The sequence below is a fragment of the Lissotriton helveticus genome, chromosome 1_1, assembly GCF_964261635.1.
Source record: "Lissotriton helveticus chromosome 1_1, aLisHel1.1, whole genome shotgun sequence".
Lineage (NCBI taxonomy): Eukaryota > Metazoa > Chordata > Amphibia > Caudata > Salamandridae > Lissotriton > Lissotriton helveticus.
In genome coordinates, this window is record NC_136057.1 from 584,610,306 (window position 1) to 584,628,488 (window position 18,183).

General features: G+C 44.1%; 1 protein-coding gene across 8 annotated transcripts in view; it reads right to left on the bottom strand.

Annotated features, from left to right (window-relative positions):
* C2CD5 (C2 calcium dependent domain containing 5) overlaps nucleotides 1-18,183 on the bottom strand; it is a 1,003,795-nt gene that overhangs the window by 976,167 nt on the left and 9,445 nt on the right. For all 8 annotated transcript variants that reach the window (XM_078674090.1, XM_078674088.1, XM_078674089.1 and 5 more), the window contains exon 2: nucleotides 4,704-4,816. In XM_078674090.1, coding sequence (XP_078530216.1) covers nucleotides 4,704-4,793 — 90 coding nt within the window. In that variant the 5' untranslated portion in view covers nucleotides 4,794-4,816. The remainder of the gene's footprint in view (nucleotides 1-4,703; nucleotides 4,817-18,183) is intronic.

Sequence of the window (18,183 nt, forward strand, 5' to 3'; positions counted from 1 at the left end):
ACGTCTTTCATCCCTTCGTGTAGGTTGGCTTCATCATCCACTCGGCTACGTCTTTCATCCCTTCGTGTAGGTTGGTTCTGGCGGTGGCTGGGTCGTTGGTGAGGGAGAGGATCAGCTGGGTGTCGTCGGCGTAGGAGATGATGTTGAGGTTGTGTTGGCGTGCGATGGCTGCGAGGGGGCTCATGTAGACGTTGAAGAGGGTGGGGCTGAGTGAAGATCCTTGTTGTACGCCGCAGATGACTTCGGTGGCCTCGGATCTGAACGGGGGGAGGCGGACTCTCTGGGTTCTTCCGGCGAGGAACGAGATGATCCACTCCAGTGCCTTCTCTTGGATTCCGATGTTGTTGAGGCGTTGTACTAGGGTGCGGTGGCAGACAGTATCGAATGCTGCGGAGCGGTCCAGGAGGATGAGGGCCGCTGTTTCCCCATTGTCGAGCAGGGCTCGGATGTCGTCAGTGGCTGCGATGAGGGCGGTCTCGGTGCTATGGTTGGCTCGGAAGCCGGACTGCGAGTGGTCGAGGGATCCGTTCGTCTCAAGGAAGGCGGCAAGCTGTCTGTTGACGGTCTTCTTGACGACTTTGGCAGGAAACGGCGGGAGCGAGATGGGGCCGGAAAGTGGCGGTGTTGAAGGAGCAGTTGATGATGTCCCGGAGTTGGGGTGCGATGACGGAGTCGGCCTTGTTGAAGACGTGTTGGGGGGGCATGGGTCGGTTGGCGATCCGGAGTGGATGGTGTTCATCGTGTGGATGGTGTCTTCGGTGCTGACCGGGGTCCAGGCGCAGAGGGTGGTGGTGGGGGGCGTTGGTTCTGTGGTTGGGTGCGTGGTCTGTGCGCCGAAGCTGTTGTGTATGTCTGCGATCTTGCTGTGGAAGAACGAGGCGAGTGAGTCGCAGAGGTCTTGTGAGGGAGTGATGTCGTTGTTTCCGGCGCTGGGGTTGGGGAGCTCTTTGACAATGCTGAAGAGTTCCTTGCTGTTGTGTGCGTTGTTGTCTAGTCGATCCTTGAATGCTGTCTTCTTGGTGGTGTGGATCAGTTAGTGGTGTTTGCGGGTGGCGTGCTTGAGGGCAGTCATGTTGTCTGTAGTCGGGTTTTTTCGCCAGGCTTTCTCGAGGGTACGGCAGTTCTTCTTGGAATTCTTGAGGTCGTCGTTGAACCAGGAGGTTTTCTTGCTGCCGGGCCTGCTGGGGTGGTTTTTTAGGGGTGCGAGGTCGTCAGCGCAGTTGGTGATCCACTGTGTGAGGTTGTTGGCTGCTTGGTTGGGGTCCGTTGATCTGGCGGGAGGGCTCTGGTTCAGTGATGTGGTGAGCTGGTCGGTGGTGATCTTGTTCCAGCTCCTGCGGGGAACCTGTTGCGGGTGGTGGTGAATCGTGGTCCTTATGAAGCTGAAGTGGACGCAGCTGTGGTCTGTCCAGTGGAGTCCGGTGGAGTGGCTGAAGGAGATGTACTTGCTGGAGGAGAAGACTGTGTCAAGCTTGTGTCCGGCGTAGTGGGGACAAGTCCTGGGAGAGTGTGTCCATGACTAACATTGATAAATAGGACTAGGAACATGGCTCAATAGGACTAGGAACATGGCTCAATTGACTTAAGATGTGAGAGAATAATTGTCCCAAAACAAAGACACCATAGCAAGCTTGTCAACTGTTGAAAGTAAACTTCTCTCTTTTTTTTTTTTGAGTTTTTTTTTTTTTTAAATAAAATATACTTGCATATCAGAAGATACAGACAGTACAGAGCAATGCAGGGGGGGGTGTATACATTCGGGGATGGGTTGGGCTGTCCGTGCGCTGTATTCATTGTTCTTGGCTTGTCTTTGATTGTGCAGCATTACCCTCCCTGGAAAGAGAAAGAAAGTAGAGAGAGTAGAGGTAGAGGTGGGGGGGCGGGGGTGGGGGGCGTTAGGTCCGGCGTGTTTCCACTTGAAAGTAAACTTCAATGGGACAGGTGCTGTATCTAAGCGGTGCAGAAAAATGGAACTGATGATAAAAACAGTAGGTGCCCTTTATACTGAATATACATCTGGTGGAGTTGCATTGTTATGTTTTTAATAAGATAGGAAGCCTTTTGACATTGAGGGCATGTTGCTGTCAAAATGTCTAGGAGTCCAACCCACCTGGGAAGGGGGCTCCATCAAGAAAGTTAAAGGAGCAAGTATCCATAAGAAAGTAAATCTGTACTTACCTGTTAATACACTATCCAGCACTGCATGGCAACTTATTTTTCAAAATTCTTTACTGCAGGTAAACTATTTCATCACATGACAAAGCAGGTTTATTAACTGTGTATTTGAAGGGGGCGGAGCTAGCTCGCAGCAGAGATGGCCGCTTGAGCCGAGAACTCCTGTGCCTCACAACATAAATCCGACAGTTATCCTGTGTGCTGTGCAACAGAATAAGGGCCCCTGACGGCGGAGTGGTCCCCCTGATTGATGTCCACTATCCTCCATACTTTACGTGCTCACAGCCGAGCCGCTTGCATGCGCCTTGCACTAATACCACGGGCATAGGGGCATACGGTTTCCAAATAACCATCTCATAGTATCCACATATGTCGACGATACTCTGTTATACGTCTGGGACCCAGAAGTAAACCTTTCCCCAGTTCTGCGCGAGGTGGTGCTGTTTAGCTCACTCTCCGGCATTAATGTTAATTGGAATAAATCTACTATGTTTCCGCGCACGCCGCTGGTGATCCCGGAGTATCCACTGCAATGGACCACCGACGCGGTGCGATACCTAGGGATCTGCCTCCATATGGACTCAGAGGTAGTACTGAGGGAGAACTCTGGGGTTGCCATTTCCTGATTGGAAGACGATATTGAAAAGTGGATTGCACTGCCGTTGTCCTTGATGGGGCGTGTTTCCCTCATGAAAATGATGGTGTTACCACACCTCCTCTTCCTATTCATTAATATACCTATGGTGCTGTCCAAAGCGTTCTTTCAGCAGCTGCACTAGTTAATGATCCGCCTTGCCTGGGCAGGCAAACAACCGAGAGTGGCGTGGAAAATACTTACCCGACCATACTCGGCGGGGAGCTCTATTATAGAGCAGCACAAAGCGCTCACGCTTATTATTGGATCCACGGTCCTGCAGAGGTGCCACACCTTCGTATAGAAACCATTGTTGTGGACCCCGTTCCTCTTCCTGCGTTATTGTGTTTGCCCCAAGATCGCCGCACCGGTATCATTGACTCACTCAATACGGTTACACACGTTTGGCACCACCTGCTGGACGTACAGGCCTGTAGTTTACTATATTCCCCGGTGGCAGATATAGCCTGGAGCTCTTGGCTCGCTCCATGCAGGGAAAAAGGGGTCATTAATGCGCTGCGTACATTAGATATACATGACATGGGGGATCTCTTTGCTGACGGCAATGCCCGCACGTGGGACGAGGTGACAAACGAGGGAGAATCCTATTAGCTGATATCGCGCTTTCAATTCCACAGGGTGCGGCATGCACTCCGAGCCCTCTTAGGAGAGGACATGGCAGAACCTCCGGAGGTCACAGCCCTAACCTATGTTATTAAGGCTAAATCGCCCGCTAAACTGGTCTCCAATCTGTACCGTATTGCCCTCTCAGAAGGGCATGCTGAATATGCTAAACTTCGGCTTGAATGGCAGAGAGACCTGGAAGTGGAAATGACGGATGAGTCATGGCAGTATTGTTGCTCGAGCACGAAGTGAATATCGCTTAACAGACGCCATAGGCCGATCCATTTTAAATTCCTGAATCGGGTGTATTATACCCCAGAAAGACTTCACCGATACGGACTCTGGGAGAACCCCCAATGTGAGAGATGCAAAGTGATGGTGGCCGATTTCCTACATTTGGTTTGGTCATACCCGGGGATTGCATCATTCTGGCAGAAGGTATATGGGGAAGTGAACAGGGTCACTGACTTAACACTAACACCAGACCCACTCCTGGCTATTTTTGGCTATTCTAAGCCTCTTCATAAGGATCTTAGAAGACTGGTAGATATGGCCTTCCTTCTGGCCAGGAGGTGTGTTGCTCTCTCCTGGATGCGCGGCCCTACGCCAACGATAGCGCAGTGGACGAGCGAAATGCTTTATTGCGGCACACAGACAGAAGTATACAGCGAGTTGCTGCCCCCACGTAACAGGCCTAAGAACTTCTGGTCATTGTACATGACCAGGAGGTCCACACAGGATACGACAGATGAGGGGGAGGTTGACCCGCTTAATGGGGAGGAGCATCTAGCAGACACTATATAATAGCACTAATGGAGCTTCACAGCTCTGTGACACGCACACCTTGCAAACAGGTTGCATGCATACGATACAGAGGGCAGGGTCAGGAGCGGGGTTATACCGTTGACCGGCAGTGAGGGTGGCTCCTGGGTAGCATGCTGAGATATACAGGACTATGTTGAAGTTACGAAGCCATAATGCTGTGGTCTACACTCTCCTTGCACAAATGAATGTGTACATTGTCGGTTGTTTACCTTGGATCTCATATCCTGTATGTATGAGCCAATGCCTTTGATTTAACATCTTTGGTTTGTTTGTTTTTATTTGTATTGATTTCTCTGAAACAATAATAAATACATTAAATAAAAAAAGTTTTAAAAAACGTGTATTTGAGCACTTCGCACAAAAACATTACTATTTACTTCAGAGTAAGTTAGTTTTCCCCCTTATACAAGCACCAGTGATTTTTTTTTTTAAGAACAAAACCAACCTCAACAAAGGCATCTGTCAAATCACTGGCTCTATCCATTACAGGCAAATGGCGCCCAGCCACAATTTTGACTTTCAGCTTCCCAGGCATGACTGTGTAGTTTGTTCATTTGCCTAAAAGATAACAAAGTTGTAATATTAAACGTTACAAAACAATTCAAAGTTAGCATAGGCATTGGGCATGGTAGACAGTCTATATAACAAATGATTGACCACCTCAAACCTTTCCAAGTTCATTACAAGTGACATAATTCTCCGTAATAAACTATCTGCTTCTTGTATGTGCATACACCTGTGGATGGATGCCAACCCTTGGGCTATTCTGGAAACAAAATAAATAATTTCATTCTACATTTTCGATTTAGAGAATGGCAAAGCTGCACAAAATATTAAATATTAAAAACATTATGATTTCCTTAAAACAATACTTTAGTCCTAGAGCACAAGCTTGTGGCCATAAAACACACATGTACGGAGAGGAGAAACCCCTAGATTGGTGCAAGAGAGACTTTGAAGTCAGCACAGACCATCAAAGAGTACAATTCCTACAAGACATGCAATGTCTTAAGCACGGTGGGCATAAACCTACTCACAGTATAGCTATAACTTTGCATATATATACCAGCATATCAGAATATAGTTGATGGTGCCCCCTCACAATGGGGTAATCTAGTTTAAGGGACTTTACAATCTTCCCTCATTTTACCTTAGAATGCTAGGACTAGTATGCTCTTTTTCAAAGAGTGAGAAACGCTCATAGTTGAATAAAAAACGTTCAGACGATCTGCAGCGTAAGGTATAACTGGAATACCAGCACGACCTCTACTTTCTGCATATATATCTATATATAACTATTAAGGCCTTGCAGGAAGAGGTACTAGAGTAGGAGCTTTGAACAGGTGTCTCAAGTCACTGTAGAACCAAAACAACAATAGACCATGTTCGCCATTCATTTTGGTGACTTTGGTCTGAAATATAAGTAAAGGTGGGTTCAATTAGTGCTCAAGGAACAGCAAGCAACTCATGAAAGAGCTTTTGATATTTACAGTCTTGCTCAGAACACTAAGCCCTGGCATACAATAGCCATTGATTTCATCATAGATGTATCTCCATCTGTCGGCAATCATGCAATTATGGTCACAGTACATACAATTTTCAAGATGGCTCATTGTTCATCTTTCCAGTCCACTACACAAATGATAAAACAATTTATTACAGATGTTACTCGACTTCATTATTCTTGCACACACTGTCTCTGACAGAGGTATATATCAAGTTTTCAATGGTCTTTCTTCATCACTAGTCATAAAGCAATCACCATCATCTTAGTTCCATCCACAGACAAATAGTCAGGCAGAGAGGGAGGGTAAACCAGTGCCTTGGACAGTATTTCCGATGTTAAAACAATGCTACCGAAAACAACTGGTTTGAATATTTACCTCTCAAAGAATGTGCATGTAAGAATGCCACTCTGCCACCAAAGTATCCCAATGTCTCCGTCTCCAAGGATATCCTATTATTTTCCCTTTAACACTCAAGATAAATCCTTTAGCTTCAGCAGCCACTGAATCTCTGGAACACTCACAAGAACAAGAGTAACGTAACTCCTGATTGAGAATCTATAACGAGCCACACAGACTGAAATTTTAAGTCAATAAATTCATAAGATTTAGCCATGATTTTAGACCTGGATACAGACTTTGGCTGTCTTCTCTCTGTAGCTGGTCAACCCTGCTTGTCTCTGGCCTCATTATTTTAGTACTTTTACAACTGTCAAAAGCATTCCAACTACCTGCCTCATGGATACTAGATCCTACTTTCCATGTTTCACATTGAGAACACTGCGTCACTTATATACTTTTTAGCCCTCCTTTTCCCACTACAGTGATGGTCAACTCAAATATGAAGGTTTTGCCATTTAATCTTTTTCCATTAATATTTTCAATTCCTGGTCCAGTGGGAAGGTTATACACACAGTGAGTTAACCTGGGTACTGGCCACCCCAGTTCACGCCTACTTTGGTCAATCATTTTGTCCTCACCTTACTTGGGAAGCCTGACAGTCCAAAGGAGGTAGGGGTCTAGTTTTACACCTGCTAGGGAAAGGACCACGCCGACTAAAGAGAAGATGAAGATTGTGCCAGTGAGAGGCAAGGTCACAACACTGCTTTGAACCAACCTGTAACCAAGCACTAAGATGCGCAAGCACCTTACTCAAATCTTACCATTGTCTGCAGACAGTAGGCGCTTGCCGATCTATTCTGCTGTAGCATGTGCTGGGTGGCATTTGCAGTCGAATGTTACTTGATGGTTCCTGTTATCTTTCATGTTGCCTATTTCTCAAGGGAAGGTGGTGAATCTTTTGGAAGCTACCGCACCTCAGGTCCAGAGTAACTTTTCTAGGCAGACCCAATCCCTAAGCGCCATACCAGAATTTTCAGCTCTTTACAGTTTTCAAATTGTGATTACTGCTTACTAAAATGTGAACACCGTTGAAACCTTATCAGACACAAACACCACATTTCCTGTGACATATTTTCTCTTCCTGTTTCTTGTCACACTATAAAAGGAGACTAGGAACTTCGGTTCTCGGTGTCCCAACACACAGGAAGTCCTATTCTTCAACAGATTAATTGACCCTTTCATCAGTGTGTGCTCTATTCCAGTCAACTGTTGTCAGTACTGTTTTGTGCTTGGCTTTCTTGAGCCTCCTTTTTACCAATGAGTACAATGAGTACTACTATTCACCTACCTGGACTCTTGATTTGGATTGGTCACCTGTCATTACCTGTGCCATGAGTTTCTTACTGCTCTAAGACTTTTCCCATCAGTTCTGAAGGCATTTTTCTGCAGGCAACTGTGCTTAACCTGCCAAAATGATTGTGTAAAGAAACGTGGCTAATAACGGGAATCATTCTTATCTCAGGTATTCTAGGTTGAAGATAAAAGATTGACCAATAAATCCACCCATCGATAGTAAGTAGGTTATCCAGTGCCCTTATTACTTGCCTTTGTACCCTGAGGTATGTGATCACTTTAAGAAAGTTAAAAAGGGTTGTTGTGGTGAAAAGGATACTCCGCAGTAAGTGGAATTTAAATGTGAAACAATGTGTTTTGTTAATACTAGAGAGCAAGACAGAATTTTTGAAAAACGAGATGGAGAAAACAAATATTAAGGTACTCAGTTTCCTCCCTAGACCTTAGTGAGATAAACTTGCTTTGAGAGTTTAAGGACAACTTAGGACCCTAGGACTATTTTATAATTATCATCATCAATTGGTAAAGCACAGCGTTCACTTAGCGAGATCTAGGCACTATCAGAAAACCACCAGTTGACTCCAGAAGTAATCTATTCTTAGTATTTTAGAAGACAGGAGAACCCTAAGCTATCTGGTTTATTTAGGAAAGAGCCATATTTTTAGGATGTCATTTGTATGTAAAATTGTGATACTTCTGGGACGTCTTAAAACCAATGCCACCGCTCAACATAATGTAGGTGTGGGAGGGTCTACTAATGTATAAGATGACCTACCATTGGATAATATGGGCCCCACAGCCAATACTAGCATACCATTCAGAATTCCAAAGTGCCAATCAGCTGTGGAGTTCGCACTTGTCTGTGGAATTTGCATGTCTGATGACTGGTCCTCTTACAAGAGCCACAAATCTGTGAGAACGTAGGATTTAGGTAAAATAGTCTATTGGTAATTTAGATTAATGGACCTTCATGTGATTACCTGTCTTGGGCGAGCTGTGTGAGCCTGCTGGCTGCCTGCCACTTGTTGTTCTTGATAGAAAGGAGAGATGCAATAGATGTGGGAGGGCCAACAAATGAAGAGAGGGAGCAGAGCCTGGCTTGAAAGTTAAGTGGCTGTTCACCTCTAGGAGGGAATGGTCAGAGTAGGAGGTGGGAGGTGGCAGAGCAGGTGAGAAGTCTACTTCAGTTTCTATATTCCACTGTAGTGGTCTCCATACTACGTCAGACTGGGACGCCACAAGCTTAAGCTTTGCAAATATGTTGCTTAATTGAGTCATTCGCACTGAAGAGAATGCAGGGGAATTGTATTAAAAAGAGGATTTAGTGTTCTAGCCAAAGCTGCTGACTTTGGAAATGAGGAATTAGTTGAAGAGACAGCGTTAGACATAGTGCAAAAAGTGACTCGAAGCGCCTTTACAGTATAATGTAGCAGCTGAAACCAACCGTATCTGATAATCTCGATTTCACCCCCTGGGCCTTATGAAAGAGAGGTATCGGAGACTGCCCTGCCTAGCTCCCTCACTGCTCCAGTGAAGCTATTATTTTTAATTTCAACAAAGCCTATTTATTCAGGGCAGGCAGTCTCCCTGAGCACAGTCTGCTCTCGGTGTCACCGCTACTAAAAGATTGAGAAAGAGGTTAGACTTCTATCAGAGCTATCAAGGGTTTACTGCAGCCAATGCCTGGCTACATTTAGAAGTAAAAAAAAAATACAATAAGTGTGTATGTTGGACAATGAAACAGTGGGTTTAGAGACAAGTAAAGTGAAGCTTCATGCAGGCACGTGAATGGGGAGACGGTAAATCTAGCCAAAACATACTTTAAACTTAGCAAAATTCATGTTTAAACTTTGTTCTTTTCACTGCCAACAGACTTATAATTCAGGCCCATTCTGTTTCCTATGAATCATTGTTGTTCTCTGTGTGTGGATCTACCGCAGCATGCTTTACTTTCACTGTCATCAATTCTTTAGTCACCTGTTCAAATTCTCTGTGGTCACAGAATCTCTAATCATGTTGCTCCTTACATAGCACAGCTTTGTTGGCTACCTATTGTTTTTGTTTACAGTTTTATAATTATTTGCATGCGAAATCATGGCCAGATCTGCAGACCAGGTAGCCAGGTTTGAGCCTCGACGTCATATCACCATCCTGTGATTTTGAACAAATCATTTAATTTCCCACGGGTAACAAATAAGCATGGCTGTTGTGTTACTACTTATGCAAGTTGTATTTTATTATTATTATATATATATATTATTCTGCAATGTATGCATACTGTATTATATAATTATATTAATTTGTATTAAAGCGTAGTCATGTTTTGTATTGGCATTGTTCAGATTTGTGCGTCTCTTGTATTTTGCCTGCTGCTCCTCTAAGGTTCTAGAGTCCTTGATGTAGCACCAGAGGAGTTGCTGGGAGAAGGGGATAGGACGTGTGAACTGATGCTGCTGTATGCAGGGTTTCAACTTTACAATGAATTCATCTTAAACCTTCCGTACCGTAGATGTATCATTACAAAGCTTCACAGAACAAACATCGGACACCAAAGCCGCCGCCCTCTCCAGCAACGCCAACAGGCCTACACTCTCCTCCTGGACCCCAGCCACCACCAAAGACATTACCACGACCATTAAAGGCATCCACTAAGGGGCCCCCGTGGACCCCTGTCCACCGCACATCTACCACAGAGCAGCCACCTCCCCCGAACTACGACACACCATCAACATCGGTTTCAAGACTGGCACCTTCCCCGACGACTGGAAACGCGCAGAAGTCAGACCCCTGCTCAAGAAACCATCAGCAGACTCCACAGACCTCAAGAACTACCGACCCATCTCCCTCCTCCTTTTTACGGCCAAAGTCACAAAGAAGATCGTCAATGCCCAGCTACAAACATTCATTGAAGAAATCTCCATCCTCGACCCCTTCCAATCCTGATTCCAAAGCAACTTCAGCAACGAGACCGCCCTACTCGCCGCCACAGATGACATCCGCACCCTCCTCGAACAAGGACACACCGCGGCCCTAATCCTACTCGACCTCTCGGCAGCATTCAACACCGTCTTACAATGCACACTTACCGCCAGACTCCAAGACGCAGGCATCCAGGGAACTGCCCTCAAGTGGATCAACTCCTTCCTCACCAGCAGAACCCAAAGAATCAAACTGCCACCCTTCCTCTCCGAACCCACAGACATCAACTGCATGGCCCCCCTCGCCGCCCTCGTCAGACACCATGGACACAGCAAAGTATCCTACGTTGACAACACCCATCCTCTCGCTCACAAAGAACCCAGTCACCACCAGGCTCAACTTCCAGGAAGCAATGAAGGACGTTGCATCATGGATGAGCAATAGCTGCCTGACGCTGAACTCGGAGAAGACAAAAGTCCTCATCCTCGGACCCATCCCCTCCGCATAGGACAACACCTGGTGGCCCACCGCCCTCGGCACCCCTCCCACACCCACGGACCATGCCAGAAACCTCTGCATCTTCCTCGACTCCTCCCTCTCCATGACCAGACAGGTCAACGCCGTCGCCTCCAGTAGTTTCAACACCCTCCGCATCTTCCGAAAGACCTTTAAATGGATCCCCCCCCTAGAGTCAAGGAAGACGGTAACTCACGCACTCATAACCAGTAGACTGGACTACGGAAAGCCCTCTACGCCGGTACCAACAAGTCTCTCAATCCGCAAACTACAGACCCTACAGAACACCGCAGCAAGGCTCGTCCTCAGAGTCCCCCTGACAGGAACACATCACCCAAAACCTACTCTACCTCCACTGACTCCCTGTAGAGAAGACAGTCACTTTCAAAGTACTCACACATGCCTATAAATGCCTCCACAACATCGGACCCCAATACCTCAACGAGAAAATCTCCTTCCACGTACCCAAGAGAAACCTGCGCTCCGCCTCAGCCTCGCCGAAACCCAGCTCATCTGAAAAGCCAGGACAGGAGGAAGAACGTTCTCCCACATAGCGGCAAAGACCTGGAACAAGCTCCCGATCGACATCAGAAGCGCCCCCTCCCTGAAATTCTTCAGGAAGTCACTGAAGACCTGGCTATTCGACTGATCGGAGCTGCTAAATCCTCCCGCCCCCCCCTCCCACCAATGCCTTCAGACCCTCTCGGGTGAGTAGCGCGCTTACAATTCCCTGATTGATTCATTGAAAGCTGGCGACGAGTTGTTGAAGCACCGAAGAACCCAATTTCATCTTGTTGGAATTTATCATCTCCATTTCTTTTAGTCTGGAGTCTACAATGGCAGTTGTCTCACATCAGAGGATTTTGCCGTGCCTTAACTGTGAACTACTATTTATGAATTGATGTGGCTACGTGTTCCGTTTATTTCCATATCGCCAGTTTCTTTGGAGATTGCCCGCATTTTTCTCGTTGGCATTCTCCGAAGTCTGAGTGTGAAAAGCCCTTCTCCATTCCAGCATCAGTCCTCTCTTGCTGTGACATGTCAAGTGGGAGGAACAAGGTCTGCGTTCCAGTTACGCTGCAGCCTGTGTTCCAGTTAATCTGTGATCGTCACATTTACCGGCGGCTTCTGCTTAAGGTTACAGGCCATTTACGTGCCTACATTAGATGCGTGCATGCAGACATCTTTATTTTCTTGAAATTGACTATGCAAATTTCTACTAAGCGAATCCTGCTGGTATCCTCCAGCTCAACAGCAGATTTGTGACCGTCTGCTACGTGGCAACATTGTTCTTCAGGCGTCGTGTTGGACTGCAGTGGGAGTCTACATATATTTTGGGGGGGGAAGTTGCCAAAACACCTTTTGGATTGGTTTTTTATGGGTAGTTCATTGAGGGCAGTGAACTTGTCTCTTCTCCGAGTGAAGAATGACCCTGTTCTCTTTGAGTTTGTTTGTAGTGAACCAGTCCCTCATTAGGGTGAAGATTGGATACTGAGTTTGTAATCGGATTATATTTTTTTGTTCTCTTTCCATCGTTTACTCTCAGGCTATTACTGTTTTCAAGTGTTAGTTGCATTAATCAGTACGGTTTGTGTAGAAGTAATAATCATTTTTATATCTCTTACATAATGGCTACACAAAGTTTTGCACTGCAACCACCACAACCCTTTTAGCCTATGGGTGGAAATCCGTGCATTAAGTGGGTGGATTGGAAGTCGTATTTTTTACATTTTCTTGATACTATCGATGAAGAAAGAAAATAAATCTGCAGCTGGTGGGGATTTGAATGTGTATGATACTATGACTCTTAATGGGTGCGATGAACTAAAAGGCAGTATCCTGGACATAACGAACCATAATAAATAACAAGCCAGACTCTCTCTTGAAATTGAGAGCGAAATGGGAGGTAGAATTAGGCGAGATTGATGACTTGGACTGGGAAATTGTGGATCAATGGGGATGCTGTACATAATGAACTAATCTTAGCATTAGTGAGAAAAAATGAGCTTTCTAGTTGTTGTGCGAAAGCTCTTAAGGCATATTTTAGGGAAGTATCAGAAGATGTGGTTGGTAAAGTGAATAAAAAAATGTTTAAGAAAGTTAAGAAAGAGGGTATGAAAATACAGGAGCCTGTCAAGAAAGAGAATTCTAAGGGGCACGATACCCCAAGGAAGGATGGTTATAGATGTTATCATTGCAATAGCAGTTCCCATTTAGCTTCAAGCAAGTTTTGTCCGGCATTCAAACAGAGGTGTTTGGCATGCATTGTGTTTGGGCACTTTGCAAAGCTTTGAAGAAGAAAAAAAAGGAGGGGGGTATAAGGTGAAGTGCGTGGATGAGCCTAATTCTAGTGAGGACGATGGTAATATGAAATAAGTCAAACATTGTGATATTAACAACAATGGTCAACAGGATTTATTGTTAAAATTAAGGACAATGCAGGGGAAATTAAGGAAAAGCCTATTGTATGATGTCTATAGGTGGAGTCAATGTGCAAATGTATTTAGACTTGGTTTCCATTCACTATTGTGAATGAGGAAGTGTTCGAACTCCGAGTTTGTTGCAAAGTTAGGGGGACTTTACTAGCACCTGATATTAACCCTGAGGGTTTATCAGGAGAGAATATTGATTTGGTTGGCTATGGATCGCTTGTGTTCTGGTTCAAAAATAGGGAATCCATAGGGAAACTTTTCATCACCAAGAAGGGTCCATCAGTCCTTGGGTGTAGGGACCAGAGTGATTTGCACATTATTTTAGATCCCAATAGTTCGGATCCTGTTCTCATTGTGGATAATAGCTAGACTGTAGGAAATGAAATGCTTAAGAGGTTTACTCAAGTTGTTTGTCGGGAAATCGGTATGTTGAAGGATTTTGAACACTGTATTGTATTAAAAAAGGATGCATCTCTAAAGATTCACAGAGCACAAGTTGTATTGGAACCACAGTCTAGACATTGCACTGCTTTTGTTTCTTGTATAGGTATGTTACATTACTGTAGAAATGCAGTTTGCGTTAACATCAGAGACATTGGTTTTTCAGAGGGTTATGTTCCCGTTGTTCAAAAGCATCAAAGGAGTTGTTGCGTTCCAAGATGATGTGCTATTTACGCAGTAACTAAAAATAAAGCATGAATTAATTCTCAACCAAGTATTTAGCATTTTGCAGCAGAAGAGAGTGGCCCTGAAAATGGAATTATGTAAAAACAGGGTGGAGTACTTGGGTCATGTTTTCTCTGCTAAGTGAATCAAACTTATACCAGGTTTAGTAAATGCCATAATAGATGCTTTACCACCCACTTATAAAACTTGACTCAAGTCTTTTATGTGAATTTTACACTCATATAATTCCCGGTTATGCTTCACATATTAAGCCCCTTACCATGCTTTTAAAGAAAAAATTACTGTTTAAGTGAGAGTCAATTTGCCTGGAGTCCTTTGACTGGATAAAGAAGCAGTTGGCAAGTGCCAACATTCTCAACATTTTTGTCCCAAGGTTGTCCTATTTTGTCACCATTGATGCAAGCAATAAAGGTTTGGGGGGGCAGTTCTCACCCAAAGCTATGGCAATGGTGAAAATACCACTGGATATGCCTCTAGGTTTTTGAGAAAGAAGGAGAGACTTTCTTCCATCGAAAGATAATTGTTGGCCAGTTGGGAGGGTGTGGGGGGAAAGGGAGGAGGCTACACCCAAGTTTAAACCATATATTTGGGGCTCAATCCTTATTTTGAAAACCGATCATAAATCCCTGGTTGCTATTCTGAGCAGTGTTAACATAACTAGAATTTCAAGGCTGTCAACTAAACTTTTGCAGTACCTTTTTGACATAGCACAAATAACAATGAGCAAAGAATGTGGGAGCAAAATGTATGTCTAGGTTTCCTTCTGAAAACCATGGGGGTGGATAAGGTCAGATCAACTGGAGGAGTATGGTCTAATTGCTGTGCTAGATTTTGAAAATGTGTGTGCCATTTCAGAGTCTTGGTGGAATGCAGAGATGTTCAGAGATTGTCTGAAGTTATCCGTTACATATGTGACCAAATGGTGGCTCACAGAAAATGTGTTGAAGGTTCTTGCCAACCTTATTGGAAAGTGTGTGTTGAATTTTCTGTTAAAGATGGGTGTTTGATCACAGCAGAAACAGGGCTCGACAAATCCACTCGCCCGCTCGCATTTGCGAGGGAGAATGGATGAGGACAAGCTATTTTTAGGTCCTACTCGCCCTTTCTGGCGAGTAGGAAGTCAAACTAACTTTTGTCCTCGGTCTTTGAAAACAGAGCAAAAGTGACAAGATAACACGATTTAAGGCATTTTTATTGCTCAAAAAGGGAATGAGCAATAAAGATGCCTTTAAATCTTGTTAACTTGTCACTTTTGCTCCGTTTTCAGAGACGGAGGTCAAGTGGGTTGAAGTCAGGTCGAGGGGATTTCCCATGGTACTAGACCTGCAGGACTAGTACCATTTTTCGGATTTGTCGAGCCCTGAGAAAAATGTGTCCCACCCGTTAGGTTGAGGGGCAAATTGATCAAGGTATCTCATGAGGGACATCTAGTAAGCACTCTTACCAAGCTGAGATTAGGACAAACTTTGTGGTGGGCCTCAATTAACAAAATGGTGATTAGTTTAGTTGGGGAGTGCATTGTTTGTGCCAATTCAGAGAAGAATTTGGTAGAAAGAAAAAAAAAACAGCTGCAACCTATTGAAAGTACATCTAAAGCCAATGAGAAGGTTGGCATGGACTGGTAAGTCCTTTCAATAGGTTACCTGGTCAGTTACAGTTTGCATTGGTGGTGGTGTATCTCTATTCCAAGTGGCTAGAGGTAAACAGAGCCTAACACCAAGGCTGTTATTGATTTTTTAAAGGATATTTTCCTCTGAGAAAGTTTTCCTCAATTTTTTGTTTCTGATAATGGAGTACAATTTGTGGAAGAGGAACTAGGCACGTTTCTTAAGTTGGGGAACGTTAAGCATTTGAAAACATTGTTCTATGATCCCAAACCAATGGCCAGGTTGAGCGTATGTGCAGTATGTTGGTTGAGTGTATTCAGTGGGCTATTTCCAAACAGTATGTAATGCTTTAGGAGGTGCATTTAATGTTATGGTTTTACCGCACCAGTCCGTATTCATCTATTCGGGTGTCTTTTTTTGAGTTGCTTTGGGGAAGGAAGTCTGCCACCAAAGTTAGCCCGTGTTTGATGAGCAAATGGGTCTTGACTTCAAGGTAAAAGGTAATGTTGTGGAGACTAAATCCAAGCAGGAGGAGGTTTTTGACTGTTTCAACCACATGAGAGGTAAAGTTTCATGTAGATGATGTAGTACGCATCAGGAAAGGAGGTTTTGTTGTAAAATTTCAGTGGCTCTATGGTGGTGGACAAAGTTTGTGGTAATGCGGTCAGAGTTAATGGTTCCAATTGGTGGAATTTTGGAAGAGTGGCGAGATGCAGGCGAGGTTCCGGTACAGGTAACATGAAGGCTGTTACTGAGAACAGTGCCAATAGAGTTGGACGTGGAGATGTTTCGGAGGAGGGTGTGACTAATGGTCAGCAAAGTCCCAGAGTTGAAGTTCGTAGGAGCAGTAGAGTCAGACAAGTGCCACTCCATTGCAGGAAGTAGCCTGTGGTTTATGATTTGTTGTATTTTATTCTCTATTCTATTATTTGTAGACCTTATGTAGGTCTCAGAAATAGTTTCAATGAACATCTTTATTCAGTTTAGGCAAAAAAACTGAAGACAACAGAGTTAAAAAAAGAATAAATACATCATACAATCGATGAAAGGTTTGCAGAGTCGAGCAGCACCAAATAAAATTTAAACCACATCATACATTGAATAAAATCTTGCTTAATCGCACAGCACAAGAGAAAAAACAAGCCAGATTAAAACAGGTAAATGCATCGGGTAGTAGTATTAAATAGAACAAGGCAGTTCGCACTTGATCAAAGTGCTTGTCAACAAATAGATGTACAAAAAAAAGATTTACAATTTTTTTTGTAGAGTGCAAAACATTGCAAGGTGTCCTTGAGATGAAACTGTCATAACTGCATGGGATGAAAGCAAGTTTGAATGAATTACCTCTAGGGACAGCAAGCAAATCATGTATTAAATTTAATCTAAAACATGTCGAAAAGAAACAATTATGTTCTAGCATAACATAAGTTAGATATGGTTCGATTAAAGAGGTGCCTGTAGTGGAAAGTAAACTCTAACAGTTGGGTTTTCTGATACAGATCGGAATCTCTCATTTTGTTACAAAGCCTTAAAAACTATCTTAGTCCATCCCATATCTTCTGTATTTATAGATTCAGGATTGTTAAAAATCTTAGGTCGGCCTATCTTAGAGAAACTGTTCTTTACATAGCTTAGGCAAATAATACTAGACAATCTATCAAGGGCCAGGCAACATTTAATACTAAGGGATTAAAGCTTGTAGCAGCGTGTAACCAAAACGATATCCAAAGAAGTAAGGGCCATATCTGCAATATATCATGTAGGCGCACGTTATTTATGGATGATAATTGAAGATGAGCTCTGAGGGAGACATAAGTCTTAGAAATGTGTTGTCTAGAACAGTTAATAAAGTCGCGATTGCAAACACCCATACGTCACTACCATAAGCAGTGATAGGAACACAATTCTAAAGCAAAGCCTTGATCGAATTATACCCCAACCTGGTTGAAAAATCATATTCAGAAGCAATGCTCCTAGTGAGCAGATGTCACCTGGGAGTTAACAAGGAAGACTAGGATATAGAAGAGTCGAATAAGACTCCTAGGTAGAGTAGTGTAGCGACATGAATGATGGCATGACACTTAATTTACCAAATAAACGTGACGCCCTGCACTCCTGTTTGTAGGCAGATCTAATTCAGGATTGACCTATTTAAGATGGCGGCACCAGGTTGAATTGAATACTGCGGTAGTCCGTTTTTGATTATCTTGACCATGACATTAGACGCACGTAAAGGAGAGAGTAGAGCAGTGTGAACGCTAACCGCGGCGTGCAGGAATACATTGGATTAATATGAAGGCTGTTACGCGAGACTGGTGTTACGTTTAGCATTGTAGGGCACAGATAGCAGTAAGTTGCGTATACGCTGATAAGAAATGTTTGTACACAGTGTGGAAGCTGGTGATTTTCAAGCATAGCGCGATTTGAACAGTCATACAGTAAACGTCCAGGAAGCCCAGGTAGGATAAGGGGGTTTCATTACACAGCGTTTTAGTCTCACCATCAGTAGGGAGATTACACGAATGTTTGGCTTTAGGTGCACAACTGGGCACAGGTTGGCAAGC